This window comes from Hypanus sabinus, chromosome 27, assembly GCF_030144855.1.
Source record: "Hypanus sabinus isolate sHypSab1 chromosome 27, sHypSab1.hap1, whole genome shotgun sequence".
NCBI classification, from domain to species: Eukaryota; Metazoa; Chordata; class Chondrichthyes; order Myliobatiformes; family Dasyatidae; genus Hypanus; species Hypanus sabinus.
The window spans coordinates 44,090,770-44,110,205 of record NC_082732.1 but is presented as its reverse complement, the minus strand read 5'-3'; the positions used below and the strand labels follow the sequence as shown (position 1 = coordinate 44,110,205).

General features: G+C 42.8%; 1 protein-coding gene across 10 annotated transcripts in view; it reads left to right on the top strand.

Moving 5' to 3' along the window:
• The window catches only part of rap1gapa (RAP1 GTPase activating protein a), a 448,318-nt gene that overhangs the window by 120,586 nt on the left and 308,296 nt on the right, over window positions 1-19,436 (top strand). Inside the window, exon 1 of one of the 10 annotated variants that reach the window (XM_059952372.1) lies at window positions 6,563-6,746. The exons of 8 other annotated variants lie outside the window; for them this stretch is intronic. In XM_059952372.1, coding sequence (XP_059808355.1) covers window positions 6,736-6,746 — 11 coding nt within the window. In that variant the 5' untranslated portion in view covers window positions 6,563-6,735. Of the gene's footprint in view, window positions 1-6,562; window positions 6,747-19,436 lie in introns of those variants that run through there. One more of the 10 variants, XM_059952370.1, reaches the window with a different exon arrangement.

Below are 19,436 nucleotides of genomic sequence, written 5' to 3'. Positions count from 1 at the left end.
AACCTTCCGCATCAGTTCCGAAACGGCTTTTTTTCTCTCATCTCCATCCGGATATTTTTGAGCAAAGGCTGCGTGTTTACTCTGGAAATGCCTTGCGACATTTGACTTTTTGTTGTTTGCTAGTTTCTCATTGCATATTAAGCATACCGGTAAACCAGTCTCGTCAACAGTGAAAGCAAATGAATCTGTCCACGTATCATTAAACGTTCTGTTTTCTTCAGTCACTTTTCTTTTTTTAGAATTCTCCATAGTTGGCTTACCTTGGATCGAAAAATTAAAGAAATCGCGCACTGGCGGGTGTCAGGTATTGGCAGTGGTGACGTATATTAATAGCGATAAAAACACGTTGCAGCGGTGTGTTCAGGCAGTCAGTAAACTGCAGTCGAATAACTTTATTCGAACTAAACAGCCTTGCTTCTAAGCCTCCCTCAACCCAGCCCCCATGGACGCAGATGCTGCAAAAGACACGTACTCACAAACCCCCGTAGGCAATCTCCCTTAGCCGGAATGCTGGCTAATTGAGAGCCGTTTCGGATGTGTCAGAAAATGTGTCGCCACACTTAGATTGTACAAGATCACCATAATCTTCAAATTTAGAATTACATTTCAAAAGCTAACAAACTAACATAAAATACATTTTAATTAAATACTGACCAATTATTTCCCAAAGCCACAGGGAGACGCAGCACAGAGGTGAAAGAGCCACAAATGGCTCGGGAGCCGCAGGTTGCCGACCCCCGGGCTAACCGGTCTATAATTCCCTGTTTTCTCTCTCCCTCCTTTCTTGAAAAGTGGGACAACATTAGCCACCCTCCAATCAGCAAGAACTGTTCCTGAATCTATAGAACATTGAAAAATGATTACCAATGCGTCCATGATTTCTAGAGCCACCTCTTTAAGTACCCTGGGATGCAGACCATCAGGTCCTGGAGACTTATCAGCCTTCAGACTCAACAGTCTATCCAACACCGTTTCTTGCCTAATTTAAATTTCCTTCAGTTCATCCTTTACCCTAGTTCCTTTGGCCACTATCACATCTGGGAGATTGTCATCCACTCACGAAGTCCTTTGAGAGACGAGTGTTGGCTCACCTGAAGGACATCACAGGCCCCCCCGCTGGACCCCCTGCAGTTTGCTTGTCGGGCAAATAGGTCAGTGGATGATGCAGTCAACATGGGACTGCATTACATTCTACAGCACCTCGACAACCCAGGAACTTCTGTGAGGGTCCTGTTTGTTGACTTCAGCTTGGCGTTTAACACCATCATCCCAGAAATCCTCCCCTCCAAACTCACCCAGCTTACTGTCTCCCCTGCCATCTGTCAGTGGATCATAAGCTTCCTGACTGACAGGGTGCAGCAAGTGAGGCTGGGGAGCATCATCTCTAGCACCCGGACAATCAGTACCGGTGCCCCCCAGGGATGTGTGCTCTCCCCACTGCTCTTCTCCCTTTACACTAATGACTGCACCTCACAGGATCCATCTGTTAAACTCCTGAAGTTTGCAGATGACACAACTGTCATTGGCCTTATCCGAGACGGTGATACAGACAGGAGGTGGAACGGCTGGCCCTCTGCTGTGGTCAGAACAATCTGGAGCTAAATACACTCGAGATTGTGGAGATGACAGTGGGCTTCAGGAGGAGACCCCCAATACTCCCCCCACTCACTATACTCAACAGTATTGTGTCTGCTGTGGAGACCTTCAGATTTCTGGGTGTCACAATCTCCCAGGACCTGAAGTGGACACCCAACGCGGACACTCTTATCATAAAAGGCTCAGCAGAGGTTGTATTTCCTACGTCAACTCAGGAAGTACAACCTGCCTCAGGAGCTGCTGATTCAATTCTATTCAGGAATAATCCAGTCTGTTCTCTGTTCGTCCATCACTGTCTGGTTTGGATCAGCTACCAAACAAGACAAGAATAGACTCCAAAGAACCGTCAGGGCTGCGGAAAGGATTACTGGTGTGAAGCTGCCCTCGATCCAGGACTTATATACATCTAGAGTCAGGAGGCGAGCAAGCAGCATTATTGTAGACCCATCACACCCTGGACATACCTGTTCCAACTCCTTCCTTCTGGTAGGCGCTTTAGATCACTGTATGCCAGGACAAACAGGTACAAGAACAGTTTCTTTCCATACGCCATCAGTCTTATGAACACTTGAATTTTAGTCTATTATAAATCAAGTCCACCTGTACATTCAATGAGGTGGACCTCATTGTATATAGTTTATGATCATTTGCACTATTGTTTTGTTTGTTTTTAATTCTGTACAGAGAGAGCTCAGGGAAACCAGCATCAAATTCCCTGTATGTGTCCTCATACTTGGTGATAATAAAGCATTCTGATTCTGATTCTCTCCTCTCTGATCCATTCTACAGCACTTTACCTCTTCCACCTATCATCTCCCATCTTCTTTCATCATCCAGCTCCCCCCCCCCCCACCATCATCTGGTCTCAGCTCTCACTTTCTACCTTATATTCCCCACCTCCACCTTCCTTTTCTGGCATCTTCCTCCTTCCTTTCCAGTCCTGATGAGGGGTCTCAGGCTGAATAATCGACTGTTTATTCCTCTCCATAGATGCTACCTGACTTACTGAGTTCCTCCGGCTGCGTGTGTTTCTCTGGATTTCCAGCATCTGCAGAATCTCTTGTGCTTATGCGACACATTTTAGCAACAGATCTTGGAAATTGGGCGGTGTCATTAAATTCAATTGGCAAATATTGCGTGTTGGATTATGTAATTCATTTGATTGAACTGATCAATGCAAAAGCTAGTTCCTGATTCTGAACACATGCAGAAAATGCTCTCCTGCTGCTTACGCATAGGAGGGGGGAGCTGGGGGGGCGCTTCGGGGTTCTAACATTTAACTGTCAATCATTCTTTGGGGCTCTCCTCTCTTTTCGTGGATGTTTGCGAAGAAAAAGAATTTCAGGATGGATATTATATACATTTCTCTGACATTAAATGTACCTTTGAAGCCTCTGAATTTCAGGGTAATACAGTGCCTATGAAAATATTCACACCCACCCCACCCCCTTGGAAGTTTTCATGTCTTATTGTTTTACAACATTAAATCACAGCAGAATTAATTTGGCTTTTTTTGACACTGATCAATTGAAAATGAGTCTTTTGTGTCAAAATGAAAACAAATCTCTACAAAGTGATCTAAATTAATTACAAATATAAAACACAAAATTATTGTTTGCTTAAGTATTCTCCCCGTTCAAGTCAGTATTTAGTAGATGCAACTTTGGCCACAATTACAGCCTTGAGTCCGTGTGGATAGGTCTCTTTCAGCTTTCCACATCTGGACACTGCAATTTTTTCCCATTCTTCTTTACAAAACTGCTCAAGCTCTGTCAGATTGCATGGGGATCATGAGCGAACAGCCCTTTTCAAGTCCAGCCACAAATTCTCAATTGGATTGAGGTCTGGACTCTGACTTGGCCACTCAGGACATTAACTTTGTTGTTTTTAAGTTATTCCTGTGTAACTTTGGCTTTATGCTTGGGGTCATTGTCTTGCTGGAAAACAAACGTTCTCCCAAGTCGCAGTTCTCTTGCAGACAGCATCGGGTTTTCCTCCAGGATTTCCCTGTATTTTGCTGCATTCATTTTACCTTCTACCTTCACAAGCCTTCCAGGGCCTGCTGCAGTGAAACATCCCCACAGCATGATGCAGCATCAATATGCTTCACGGTAGGGATGATGTGTTTTTGATAATGTGTAGTGTTTAGTCTGATGGCCAAAAAGCTCAATTTTGCTTTCATCGGACCATAGAACCTTTTTCCAGCTGACTTCAGAATATCCCACATGCCTTCTGGCAAAATCTAGCTGAGATTTCATGTGTTTCTTTCAATAATGGCTTTCTCTTTGCCACTCACCCATAAAGCGCCCCAACTGGTGAAGCACCCGGGCAACAGTTGTGTGCACAGTCTCTCCAGTCTCAGCCACTGAAGCTTGTAACTCCTCTAGCATTGTCGTAGGTTTCTTGGTGGCCTCCCTCACTAGTCCCCTTCTTGCACAGTCACTCTATTTTTGAGGATGGCCTGCTCAAGGCAAATTTACAGCTGTGTCATTTTCTTTCCATTTCTTGATGATTAACTTAACTGTACTCTAAGGGATATTCAGTGACTTAGAAATTTTCTTGTGCTTTTCAATAACCTTTTCACGGAGTTGCTTGGAGTGTTCTTTTGTCTTCATGGTGGAGTTTTTGCCTGGATACTGACTCACCAGCAGTTGGCCCTTCCAGATACAGGTGTGTTTTTCCTACAATCAATTGACACACCTTGACTGCACACAGTGATCTCCATTTAACTGATAATGTGACTTCCAAATCATCACCAGTGATGATCTGGTGTGTCATATTAAAGGGGCTGAATGCTTTTGCAATCAATTATTTTGTGTTTTATATTAGTAATTAATTTAGATAATGATGCACCATCAATAACTCTCGAAGACGGGAGGCGAACGATAGGCTTTTATTAGCTGCAAGGGACCACCTCACAACATCCTGGAGACTGAGTGAGGAGCAGTGCCTCCAATCGCCTTTATACAGGGGTCTGTGGGAGGAGCCACAGGAGCAGTCAGCAGAGGGGGGGGGGGGGTGTCCAGACAGGAATATGTAGTTCACCACAGATAACTTTGACACGAGAGTCTTTCTGTTGATCACTATCAAAAAATAACAAATTAAACCCACTAAGGTTCAATGTTGTAAAACAATAAAACATGAAAACTTCCAAGGAGGGGGTGAATACTTTTTATAGACATTGTGTATGGTGACATACATTACTGTACAACAAAATCTTGGGCACCCTAGATTTTTATGCTATGGCCTCGACAGAACCCTGACCTCAACATCATCGAGGCTGTCTGGAGAGACAGAACCAAGCTAGACAGCTAAAGTCGGCAGAAGAATCGTGGCAAGTTCTCCAAGATGTTTGGAACAACTGACCAGCTGATTTCTTTGTAAAACTGCACAACAGTGTGCCTAAGAGAATTGATCCAGTTTTAAAGGCAAACAGTGATCAGTCCAAATATTGATTTGATTTAGTTTTTTATTGTTTACTGCTCTTTATAGTAATTTTTTTGATATTTAGAAATTTTTCACTTCATTATTTCTGAAAGCATCTTCACTTTACAGACCTTTTTAACATGTGCCTATGACTTTTGCACTGTACTGTATGTACTTTGCTAATAAATTTACTTTGAACTTTGAACCTTCAAGGATTGGCTCATCCCTTGTGATTGAAGATGTAAAATTTAGTGCAGAAGATTTAAAAAGGACGTTATAAGTGCTCAGTCCCACAACAGGGTTTGAAATAAGTTCTACCTTGGTTTCTTCTTCTGAGAGTTGTGCACATCGGGTGAGGAGTGGATCATGAAACTCGTTGTTTTGCAGCAATGCGTAAAACTAATTACTATAAATTTTAATCAGAAATATTAATAAATAGTGCAAAAAAGAGCAGAAATCTGATGGCAGAGAGGAAGAAGCTGTTCCTAAGCTGCTTAGTGCACGTGTCTTTCGGCTCCTGTACCTCCTTCCTGATGGTAGGAATGAGAAGATAATGGAAAATTCCCCTATTACAATAAGATATACTCATGGCCTCACAACCCAGCATGTTACAGCCTTGCATCTCATTGTCTACCTGCATGATACTCTCTCTGTCGCGAACAGTTTATTCAAAGTACAATAAATTTATAATCAAGCCACATACTGTATATGTCAGCACATACAAACCTGAGATTCATTTTTCTGTGGGCATTCACAGAAAATACAAAGAAACACAACAGAATCAATGAAAAATTACACACAACAAACATGGACCAATAGCTCATGTGCAATAGATGATAAACTGCAAATACAAAAATATAATAATAAATAAATAAGCAATAAATATTGAGAACATGATGTGAGGGTGAGACCATAGGCTGTGGGAGCAGTTTAGTGAAGTTCTCCCCTCTGGTTCCGAAGCCTGGCAGTCGAAGAGCAGGAGCTGTTCCTGAACCTATTAACAACTGTTCTGCATTCAGTAACTACTTTACCTTGTAATGCCTTAATGTTTCCAAGGTAAGTAATGAGTGATCTGTGTGGATAGTATGCAAAGCGAAGTTGCTCACTGTACACGTGAGGCAAATAAGCAAATTAACTAATTTCCTTGTGTCACACCTGAAATTGTGGTAAACTGTACGACACAGACCATTCGAAACACATAAGCAAGCAATGCACTCTCTACAATCTCGCTTTTAACTGGAGAAGAAAAATTTCAGAGTTGTATACTTTGATAATAAATGAACCTTAGAACCTTTGAACTTTGAACTTTTCACCCCAACAATGTCACGCCCTGTCAACAAAACTTCCTCCTCTTTCCCCTTCCTGCCTTTCACCACAAGTACCTTTCTTTCCACTGTGATCACTCCTTCTTAATCTCCTTTGAGCATTAAACCAACGAAATTGTGGTCTGATTAAGCTATTCCTGTATTGCACTGAAGCTCCACCCACCTCCGCATCCTCGCTGAAAGATCTTAAAGCTATTTCCTCTTTTGTGATCCACTATTGGTGAGAGCGTGTGATATTTACATTGCAGTACTGTTGATCAAGTTGAGGAATAAAAGTTTCACCGCACAGTTTCCTTGACTGAACTCCATAGTCCCTTTATGTTCTTCTGAACCTGCCTTCCCGAAAAAGTGGACGATTCACGTGTATTTACTTTACTCAAGTTTCAAAATGAGCAACAGGTGAGATGTCTGAGTGAGTGAGGCAATATTTTAATATGATTTAATTGGTACAAAGTAAAAATCTGTTTCTATAAGTAATACAAGTTCTCATGAATAAATATTCGGAGCTTTTTATACTGTACTGGGTTTATATTAATCATTGTCACTTAACATAGCATAGATTAGACACTGTGCTTAGAGTCTTGAGAATAATTTATGAGGAAGATGTGGGATTTATTTGTAACTCAGGGCATTGTATAAACTTTACAAATTAATTGGTAGCAGAAAAACAAATTCTTGCTGGAATTTTGGTGCCAAAGTATTGTTGAGGATCCCTGCCACCCATCCCACAATCTCTCTGACTCACTACCATCAGGAAGGAGGTACAGGAGCAGCAGGACTCGGACTGACACACTGAGTAACAGCTTCTTCCTTCATGTTGTGAGACAAATACAATGTTCCCTCTAATTTGTAATGACTACTGTGCACAAAAATCTTCTGCTCTGCAATTTTTTTGTCCAGTAACAACAACATGTGCGCACTGAATTTTGTATACAGAGATATTCATTTTAACAGCTAGCAAAACACTGTCAATAAGAACTTTGATATCCTTTAGGTTTGTTTGTTTGCACTCTCTTCATTGGTGCTCTCTCAAAACATATGTAAACATAAGTAAATATTTCTCGTAGCTGCTTGTTCCTGACCTCGTGAGTTTTTGGTGTCGCAGTTTCCACTGTTTCATTAAGCCATTCTGCTTTAAATGAACTAGCAGTTATTTTGTGCTTCACACCCTTTGCTTCTTTGGAATTCAACATGGTGAATCAATACTTTCTTCAATAAAAACAGTATAAATAAGCCAGTTCTAAGATCTGCTAACAAATCATCGTGAACTCCACATTGTCAGTATCAGAAATCAGAAAAGGAAATGTGATTGTGTACAATCGTGATATATACTTAATGTGCCAAAGAGGCAGAGGGTGACAGCCTTTTGTGTGTGCTAGTAGCCAAAGATGTGTGTGCAAACACACCTTCAAGGGAAGTTCTAATGAATACCCTGCAACCACTAAGGTTTCATCACTAGTACAGTAAGCTAGCTTTTTACTGTTTACTGTTTACCTGTGCTGCACCCTACATGCATTTTGAATTATATTTTATTGACTTGTAGTAATATGTTGTTTTGTGTGCTGCGTGTGATATATGTTTTGAGGGTGCACTTTGGTCTAGAGGAACGCTGTTTCATTTGGTTGTATACGTGCACAGTCAGATGACAATAAACTCGAACTTGAAATGTTGATTTAATTGAAAAACTGTAGTTTGCAAATGCAATGCAACATATTGTTTGAGATATTCACTGTCGTTGGGATCTCCAGCCACATTAACTTCTGCCTGTGTGGTCCCTACTTGAGTAAGAGTCTGTGTCTGAGGAACGATCCCCATGGAAAATCAAGGATCAGCTTTATTCACCATATGCATTTACATGGAATAGGAACTTGCTGTGGAGTGTTGGTCAGGGTGAGACATACAACAATAAAAAATAACATTCAACAATTATAAACAAATAAAGAATTATATAAAAATAAAGTTAGAAGTTTGGTGTGGAATAAAGTGTGCATAATTACTGAAACACCAGCTTATAGTTACATCAGATTTCTGAATGGACAATGAACCAATGCACACTAGCTCATTTTTTTTGCTCTTTATTGCATTACTTATTGAACCTACTGTATATACATTTTATTGTAATTTATAGTTTTTTATTAAACCTAATTTTGAATCTATGTTTACAATGCAAGCAACATTATAAAAAGTGGTTTAAAGTGTTTAGAGTGCAGTGCAGTGACAGGGGTAATAGATAGAGGGGGGTGGGGAGGGCTAACGAGAATGGTTAATGGTTGATCAGATTAACTGCCTGGGAAAGCAATTTTTAAGATGATGTGCTTTTTTTTTGTCTTAATAGTCCTATAGTGCTTTCCAGAAGGGAAGGTCAAAAGAGGACACCCAAGGGGGAACTCATCCCCCAGGGGGAATTGTTGTGCAGGAACACAGAGAGGGAGAACGTCTGTTTGTGAAACTTTCTCTGACAACAGTGACCAAGAAGGGAGCAATAGATCCAGAGACAGCTCAGCAATTCTGTGCTGGGAATCTGCTCTGAACATTGTAGTGATGGGACACCAGTGCTGGGTGAGTCAATCGTGTAGGTCCAGTCTCAGGGAACATTGTAGTGATGGGACACCAGTGCTGGTTGAGTCAATCGTGTAGGTCCAGTCTCAGGGAACATTGTAGTGATGGGACACCAGTGCTGGGTGAGTCAATCGTGTAGGTCCAGTCTCAGGGAACATTGTAGTGATGGGACACCAGTGCTGGTTGAGTCAATCGTGTAGGTCCAGTCTCAGGGAACATTGTAGTGATGGGACACCAGTGCTGGTTGAGTCAATCGTGTAGGTCCAGTCTCAGGGAACATTGTAGTGATGGGACACCAGTGCTGGGTGAGTCAATCGTGTAGGTCCAGTCTCAGGGAACATTGTAGTGATGGGACACCAGTGCTGGTTGAGTCAATCGTGTAGGTCCAGTCTCAGGGAACATTGTAGTGATGGGACACCAGTGCTGGTTGAGTCAATCATGTAGGTCCAGTCTCAGGGAACATTGTAGTGATGGGACACCAGTGCTGGTTGAGTCAATCGTGTAGGTCCAGTCTCAGGGAACATTGTAGTGATGGGACACCAGTGCTGGGTGAGTCAATCGTGTAGGTCCAGTCTCAGGGAACATTGTAGTGATGGGACACCAGTGCTGGTTGAGTCAATCGTGTAGGTCCAGTCTCAGGGAACATTGTAGTGATGGGACACCAGTGCTGGTTGAGTCAATCGTGTAGGTCCAGTCTCAGGGAACATTGTAGCGATGGGACACCAGTGCTGGGTGAGTCAATCATGTAGGTCCAGTCTCAGGGAACATTGTAGTGATGGGACACCAGTGCTGGTTGAGTCAATCGTGTAGGTCCAGTCTCAGGGAACATTGTAGTGATGGGACACCAGTGCTGGGTGAGTCAATCATGTAGGTCCAGTCTCAGGGAACATTGTAGTGATGGGACACCAGTGCTGGTTGAGTCAATCGTGTAGGTCCAGTCTCAGGGAACATTGTAGCGATGGGATACCAGTGCTGGTTGAGTCAATCGTGTAGGTCCAGTCTCGGGGTAAATCTGTTTATTTATTTAGTGATATGACATGGAGTAGGCCCTTCCGGCCTCACCATCCCGGCAAACCCACAACTCTGACTTAACCCTAACCTAATCACAGGTCAGTTTACAATGACCAATGAACCTCTCTAGTAGAGTTTTGGACTGTGGGAGGAAACTGGGGAAAACTCGCGTATTCCATGGGGAGGACTGGCCCGTGCCTATCATGACTGTATGGGTTTCCTCAGGGTGCTCCAGTTTCCTTCCACATTCGAGGGATATCCAGGTTAGGGTTAGTAAGTTGTGGGCTTGCTATGTCGGCACCAGAAGCGTGGTGACACTTGCGGGCTGCCCCCGGCACCTCCTTGGACTGTGCTGATTGTCGATGCAAAACTCATTCCGCCGTATGTCCTGGCATTTAATCTGCACTGATAGAAAGTCTGATAATCTGTCTGACAATTGGGTAGAAGGAATGCGGCCATTCAGCCCATCAATCTCATTTTCAGTTCTACACAGCTCTTCCTATGCATACTCGAGGGCTGTTAAACTGAGATGAAGGGATGGAAAACAACTTCTTCCCCCAGTAGTGAGACTACTGAACCCCCTCACACCTTGTATCAGTCTCATCATGAATTAAACTCATGATCATATGAAGCATCAGTATAGAGTTATACAATTTGCTTTTAACTTGTATTTATACACCTTATTATATGTTAACTCATTTGAGCTAATGTTTGCTTATGTGTTAAGTGTGTGAGTTATATGTACTGTGTTGTGCATCTTGGTCCCAAGGAGCACTGTTTTATTTGGTGGTACATTGGTATATGGTTGAATGACAATAAACTGAATTTGAGCTGAAACTTATTCTTGAAGGAGCTGGGCAGAGTGAATGAGGAGAGTTGTAGACCAGAAGGCACAGCCTCAGAATACAAGGATGGCATTACGAAGTACATGAGATCAATAAAGCTAATCTTTAATCTTAGACTCGATTGGGATCCAAACAATCGATCTACACTCAGTGGCCGCTTTATTAGGTACACCTGTACACCTCATTAGTGCAAAAATCTAATCAACCAATCATGTGGCAGCAACTCAATGCATAAAAGCATGCAGACACAGTCAAGAGGTTCAGTTGTTGATTCAGACCGAACATCAGAATGGGGAAGAAATGTGAGCAAAGTGACTTTGACCCTGAAATGAATGTTGGTGCCAGATGAGATGGTTTGAGTATCTCAGAAACTGCTGGTCTCCTGGGATTCTCACACACAACAGTCTCTAGAGTTTACAGAGAATGATGTAAAAAAAAACACCCAGTGAGTGGCAGTTCTGTGGATGAAAGGCCTAGTTAATGAGAGAGGTCAGAGGAGAATGGCCAGACTGGTTCAATCTGGCAGGAGGTTGACAGTGACTCAAATAATCATGCATTACAACAGGGGTGTGCAGAGAGCATCTCTGAACACACATGTCGAATCTTGATGTAGATGGTCTACAAGAGAGGACCACGTACGGTACACCTCAGTGGCCACTTTATTAGGTACAGGAGAAGCAAAATAAAGTGGTCACTGAGTGTTTATCACAAAACTGGAAAGGGAGGAGTACTGAATCTTGTGGAATCCCTCTAGTAAAAGTGTTAACTCCACAAAACTGTCTTCCACTACCCTTTGCCTCCTTCAGGGGTGGCAATTTTAGATTTGATTTGCCACTCTCCTTGGCTCCCAAAGGATTTGACCGTTTTGCCATTTGAGAGGTTGTCAAAAATTCTTTCTAAAATGTAGACTGTAATATCACACAGCTTTTGTCAACCCTCCCTGATACCCTGGAATTTGATAGTGTTAGACACAGTGATTAATCTTTGCCTTTCTAATTGAAGGTTTATGCTGTCCCTCAGAAGTAATTCCAACAATTTGCCTGTCACCAACTTTAAATTAATTGTGTTGTAATTACTCCGTTTATTCTGTCCTCCCTTTTTAAACAATGGTACATCATTAACAATCTTTCAATCATCTGGCACCACCCGTGTAGTCAGGGAGGGTTGGAAAATTATCAGTGTTTCTGCAATTTACTTATTCATTGTTTTTAACCACTCGGGAAGTGTTTCACACCAGCCTGGTGATTTAACCATTTTCAAACCAGGTGCTACCCTATTCACCATTTCATGCATATAAAAGATGCTGGAAACCCAGAGGAACACACACAGAAGAGGATTACCGGGGTCTCCGTCTCCCCTCTCTGTGACATTTACCAGCAGCATTATACAGAATCAGAATCGGGTTTATTATCACCAGCATGTGTCGTGAAATTTGTTAACTTAGCTGCAGCAGTACAATGCAATACATAACATACATGAAAAACAAAATAAAAATATTAAATAAATAAATTACAGTATACATATAATGAATAATTTTTTTAAATTGTACAAATACAGAAATTATATATATAAAAAGTGAGGTAGTGAGGGTTCAATGTCCATTTAGGAATCAGATGGCTGAGGGGCAGAAGCTGTTCCTGAATCGCTGAGTGTGTGTCTTCAGGCTTCTCTACCTCCTTTCTGATGGTAACAGTGAGAAAAGGGCATGCCCTGGGTGCTGGAGGTCCTTATTAATGGATGCTGCCTTTCTGAGACTCCGCTCCTTGAAGATGATCTGGATACTTGGAAGCAAGTACCCAAGATGGAGCCGAGTAAATTTACGACTCTCTGCAGCTTCTTTCAGTCCTGTGCAGTGTCCCCTCCATACCAGACAGTGATGCAGCCTGTCAGAATGCTCTCCATGGTACATCTGTAGAGATTTCTGAGTGTTTTTGTTGACATACCAAATCTCTTCAAACTCCTAATGAAGTATAGTCACCGTCTTGCCTTCTTTATAACTACATTGATATGTTGAGACCAGGTTAGGTCCTCAGAGATCTTGACACCCAGGAACGTGAAACTGCTCACTCTCTCTACTTCTGATCCCTCTGTGAGGATTGGTATGTGTTCCTTCATCTTACCCTTCCTGAAGTCCACAATCAGCTCTTTTGTCTTACTGACGTTGAGTGCCAGGTTGTTGCTGTGACCCCACTCCACTAGTTGGCATAACTCACTACTGTGCGCCCTCTCATCTCATTCCGAGATTCTACCAACAATGGTTGTATCATCAGCAAATTTATAGATGGTATTTGAGCTATGCCTAGCCACCCAGTCATGGGTATAGAGAGAGTACAGCAGTGGGCTAAGCACACATCCCGAGCTGCACCAGCATTGATTGTCAGCGAGGAGGCGATATTATCACCAATCCGCACAGATTATGGTCTTCCGGTTAGGAAGTCGAGGGCCCAAAGGGCCCAATGCATTGTTGAGGATCCCTACCACCCATCCCATAACCTCTTTGACCCACTACCATCAGGAAGAAGGTAGAGGAGCATCAGGACTAGGACTGCCAGACTGGGTAACAGCTTCTTCCCTCAGGCTGTGAGACTAATGAACACCCTGTCCCCACTGAGGTCTCGTCACCAGGACAGTAAATTGTTTACTGTTCACCTGTGCTGCACGCTACATGCATTTTGAATTATATTTTATTAACTTATTTATGGTAATATTTTGTTTTATGCACTGTATGTGATATATGTTTTGTGGGTGCAGCCTGGTCCAGAGGAACGTTGTTTCATTTGGCTGTATATATGTACAGTCAGATGACAATAAACTTAAAGTTGAAAATGCTGGAGGAACTAGTAGATCAGGCAGCACCTATGGAAAGAAATAACAGTCAGGACCCTTCATCAAAACTCATGAAGAGTCCCAGTCTAGAATATCTCATTCACAGTGCTGCCTGGATTCGAGAGCATGTCTAATGGGATAAGTTGTGCAAGGTTGGGTTTTTCCCGCTGGAGCAAAGGAGAATGAGACGTGACTTAGTAGAGTTGTACAATGTCATAAGAAGCCTTCTCCATATTTGTATCGATATGGTGGGCCCAGGATAGATCTTCAGAGTTGTTGAACCCCGGGAACTTGAAGTTGCTCACCCTTTCCACTGCTGACCCTCGATGAGAACTGCTGTGTGTGTTCTCCCCAATGGGACAGTCAGGAAAGGAAAGAATACAGGCCACGGTAGATCTATACATTAGCAACAGGGGCTGATATACCTGTTCCTGACTGCTCCGTGTTCCACAGGGTCGCGGGTGAGCCTCTCTGAACCCACGAAATGTAAATGCACAATGCCAAATTTTTACCTAAGACTTTTGCACAGTTCTGTAGTAATTTTATGTATTGCATGTACTGCTGCCACAAAAAAACCAAATTTCATGACATATGTGAGTGATGATAAACCTGATTCTGATATGGGTCTCTATTGTGGATTGGATTGTGGATTGTGGAAGGGGGCAGGGAGAGGGGAATCATGGTTGGGAAGAGGGGAAGGGAGAGTGGAGGGAGTGGGAAGCACCAGAGAGACATTTTGTGATGATCAATAAACTAGTTGTTTGGGATCAAATTACCTCAGGGCTGGGTGTGTCTATATATAAATTAAAATAAATAATTCATTCAAAAAGAGAGGGGAGTGCCAAAGACTGAGATAGTGTACATTAGTTCGTTGTCTGTTCAGAAATCTGATGGTGGAGGGGAAGAAGCGGTTCTTTCTTTTTCTGTCTAAACTGGACAGGAGCAGGGTGGGGACCTGATTTTCACCATTTAGAAATTTTCCTATATCCAGAGTGAGACAAACTGAAGAAAGAGTTATCAGCCTGCCAGCCAGACCCGAAGGTATGAATATTGACTTCTCTGACTTCCAGTAATTTCTCCCCCCACCCCCACACACACACCCTTCTCTCTTTCTCCATTCCCCTTTCTGGTTCCCTTCTTGCCCTTCTCGTTTCCTCACCTGTCCATCACCTCCCTCTGGTGTCCCTTCTCCTTCCCTTTTTCCCATGATCCACTCTCATCTCCCATCAGATTCCTTCTCCAGCCCTTTACCTCTTCATCCGTCACCTCCCAGATTCTCATCTAACCCCCTCCACCACCCACCTGCCTTCCCTCTCACCTGGTCTCACCTAACGCCTGCCAGCTCATACTCCTCCCCTCCGCCCACCCCCTCATTCTGACTTCCTTTCCAGTCCTGATGAAGGGTCTCAGACCAAAACATCAACTGTTTATCCATTTCCATAGATGCTGCCTGATCTGCTGAGTTCCTCCAGCAATTTGTTGCTCTGGATTTCAAGCATCTGCAGAATATCTGTGTTTAACAATCATTAACTCCTCCTAATTGATGCAAATTCATCTCTCTATCAAAAGAAGCTGCCTGATTGGTGGGTGTGTGGAACACGCTGCCAAGGGTGATGGTGCAGGCAGCTACATTAGGAAGATTAAAGAGGTTCTTAAATAGGCTCATGGATGAAAAAAAATAGGCAGGATATGTAGGAGGGAAGCATTTAATTGGTGTTAGATTAGTTTGAAAGGTCAGCATAATATCATAGATCAAAGGACCTGTACTATACTGTACTGTTCTATGATCTATGTTTTTCTAAATTGCATTCTACACCTCTTCTCTACCTGTGGACACATATTAATCCAGGTAGTCTTTCAAAGTTAATTTTCAGTAGAAAATCTTTCGGCAGCTCAAATGTTTTAAATGCAAGGTTCTTTAGGAAGTTAGAGAGGCACAAAGTCATTGATTCATGATTGTTTTATTAAGTTTAGAAAAAAGAAAATTTAAGACAGTGACTGGACCAGAGGCTAGCGAGTGAAGGGGAAAGAAATGTGATCTCAGGGTTGTGTACTGCATTCATACTTTAATTTAAAAAATGTACATGGCATCTTTGAAGAAGAAAGCTTCCTGGTTAGCTCTTTTTATAATCCATGCAAATTCACTAAAAAGAGTCAGCCAATCAGGAAACCCCTATTCAAATAATGTAGCACCAGAGAAGATTCCAGAGCTTTCCAGAACCATGCAAGTATATCAGCTAGAGAACTCAGTAAACAATTGTACATACATAGTGTGACCACTAGGAAACATCCTAAACAGTTTATATCCACAGTATATACAGCTCGTAGTGATTAAAATACATGAAGATAATTAATTGTTAAACTGCAAGGAAAGATACATTTGAACAGTCTAATCCAACAATGCCTACAGTGTTTTGAATCTGTGAGGTCTCAAGGAAGAGACCGTGGTTTGGTTTCAACAGAAGAAGCAGCTTGATGGTTCAAAGAAAGAGTTGCTCCAATAACTTTCAAACTTCTAACACTGGGTGGACCAGCTTGAATGTTCTTTATTGGTCCTTTTAGTCATTAAATGCAGAAAGCACAGCTTTCCTCACCCATTACTGTGAAAGTACTGTCACTCAGTTTTTTAGACTTAAAGGTCAGTGGAAGATTTAATGTGGATTACACTTGGCCAATGGTCTTCTGTGAAGAGTTCTCACAAGACAGCTCCGAAATATCAGGGCCTTTAAATGACATGAAATGTAACTGGGTGATTATGAAATGTGGCAGCAATGTTCTTTGAAGTGATGTTGTCAGAATATGAATCTGAATCAGGTTTATTAGCCTACTGACAAATGTCGTGAAATTTGTTGTTTTGCAGCAACAGTACAGTGCAGTATATGACTAATTACTTTAAATTATTATGATATATACTAAGTAAATAGTTGTACAAATTACAATAAGAAATATATACCTATGCATAAACGCATGTTTATTTGAGTTACTGTCACCTTCCTGTCAGTCTGGCCATTCTCCTCTGACCTCTCATTAACAAGGTGTTTTCAACCACAGAAATGCCATTCCCTGGATGATTTTTGTTTTTTGCACCATTCTCTGTAAACTCTAGAGACTGTTGTGTGTGAAAATCCCAGGAGATCAGCAGTTTCTGAGATACTCAAACCACCCCATCTGGCACCAACTATCATTCCGCAGTCAAGATAACCTAGATCACAATTCTAGCCCACTCTGATGTTTGATCTGAACAACAGTTGAACCTCTTGACTATGCCTGCATGCTTTTCTGAATTGAGTTGCTGCCAAGTGACTGGATGATTAGATATTTTCAGTAATGAGCAGGTGTGCAGGTGTCCTTAATGAAACAGCCACCGCGTGTATATTCTTATTGTAATTTTTTTATCTATTGCTATGTACTGCTGCCACAAAACAACACATTTCATGACGTGTCAGTGATAATGAACCTGAATCTGATTCTTCTCCACACACCTGGTCACACCTATCACCTTTAGCTTGTCCTCTACACCCCCACCCCACCCATCTTCTTATTCTGGAGCACGAGGAAATCTGCAGATGCTGGAAATTCAAACAACACACACAAAATGCTGGTGGAATGCAGCAGGCCAGGCAGCATCTATAGGAAGAAGTATAGTTGATGTTTCGGGCCGAGACCCTTGCTGCCTGGCCTGCTGCATTCCACCAGCATTTTGTGTGTGTTGCTTCTTATTCTGGCATCTTCTACATTCCTTTCCAGTCTTAATAAAGTGTCTCAGCCACAAACATCAACTGTTATTCCCCTCCATAGATGCTGCCTGACCTGCTGAGTTCCTCCAGCATTTTGTGTTTGTTGCTCGGGATTTCCAACATCTGCAGAATCTCCGTTGTGTCTGATTCTCTGTATTACTGTATTACTAGAAGCGTTCAAGCACAAGACAATGACTTTTAGAATTTGTGGGCTTGTAGAAAAGACAGATGAATTATCCTCCCTGCTACTGTTAACTTCCAAAAGTAAAGTTACCAAATATTTGCTGTGCTAACAAATTGGCGGGGCCATAGCTGTTAAAAAAAACATGCGGTTATCAAAATTATCAGAGCGATGCAATTGACTATCTGTCAGCTGTATCAATTTGGAAGAAGAACTATAGGGCACTCCACCTAATCATTTAAACATCCCGTTAATCATTTATCACATCATCGTGTGTCTTGAGGCCATATGTTTAAGCAGCTCACGTGAAGACCACTTTAAAAACTGAGACAGAGTGGGCATGGCAGAAACACAAGAAAATCTGTAGCCTCCAACCTGCTGGCATGAACATCGATTTCTCAAACTTCTGGCAATGCCCCCCCCCCCCAACCATTCCCTATTCCCGTTTCCCCCTCTAGCTGCCCATCAACTCTCTCTGGTACACCTCCTCCCTCCCTTTCATGGACTTCTGTCCTCTCCTATCAGATTACCCCTCCTCCAGCCCTTTATCTTTTTCACCAATCAATCTCCCTACTCTTTTCTTTCAGTTAGTCCTGACGAAGGGTCTCGGCACGAAATGTCAACAGTTCTGCATTCCACCAGCTCTTTACTTCACCCTCTCCGCCTGTCCGGGTTTCACCCATCACCTGCCACCTTGTACTTCTTCCTCTACCTCCTTACTCTGATTTCTCCCCCTCCTTTCCAGTCCTGATGACGGGTCTCGACCTAAAATGTCGACAGTTTACTCTTTTCCATAGATGCTGCCTGGCCTGCTGAGTTCCTCCGGCATTTTGAGTGTGTTGCTTTAGAGTGGACATGGAGTGGTTGTTTCCTTTAGTGGAGGAGTCTCGGGCCAGAGGGCACAGCCTCAGAATATAAGTATTCTTGCCGAACAGAGATGAGGAGGGATTTCTTTAGCCAGAGGGCAGTGAATCTGTGCAATTCATTGTCATGGAGACCGAGTCATTGGGAATATTGTAAACTGAGTTTGATAGCATCATAGAGTCATAGAAAAGTACAGCATAGAAACAGAACCTTTGGCCCATTTAGTCTGTACTGAACCATTTACATTGCTTACTCTCATCAACCTGCACCAGAGCTATAGCCCTCCAAATCCCTACCATTCACCTGCATATCCAAACTCACCGTAAACCTTGAAATCAGGCTCTCATGCTCCACTTGTACTGGAGCTTGGTCCACACTCTCACAGCCTTCTGGTTCCACTAAACCTTTCACCCTTAACCCATGGCCTCTGGTTGCAGTCCCACCCAACCTCTGTGGAAAAAGCCTGCTTGCATTTACCTTATCTATCCCCCTCATAATTTTGTATACCTATGTAGGTTCTTGATTAATCAGGGTGTCAATGGTTATGGGAAGACGGCAGGAGAATGGGGTTGAGAGGGATAATAAATCAGCCATGATGGAATGGTGGAGCAGACTTGATGCCCCCATGTCTTATTGCCTTCTCACTATTCCCAAGGTTCACCGGTATGAGCCACCCACTCACCCACCCCCCGCAACGTATCCTTTCCCCATCGTTTAGAGCGCATGGTCCCTGTTCCCTAAACCACCTGCTAACAGAGTCATAGAGCATAGCAGCATGGAAACAGATTCTTTGACCCACCTAGTCTGTGCCGACTTGATCTGTCTAGTGCCCCCTACCTACACCAGGGTCCAGAGGAGGGTGTGTACCATGATGGAATGGTAGAGCAGACTCAGCTGGCCAGACAGCCTCAGTCTGCTTCTATCCCTTATGGTCATATCCTCCCATCCAAATCTCTCTTAAATGTTGAAATCAAACCCATGTCTACGGCTGCTGCCTGCAGCTCGATCCACATCTCACCATCCTTCAAGTGAAGTTCCTCCTCATGTCCACCCTGAATAGTTCACA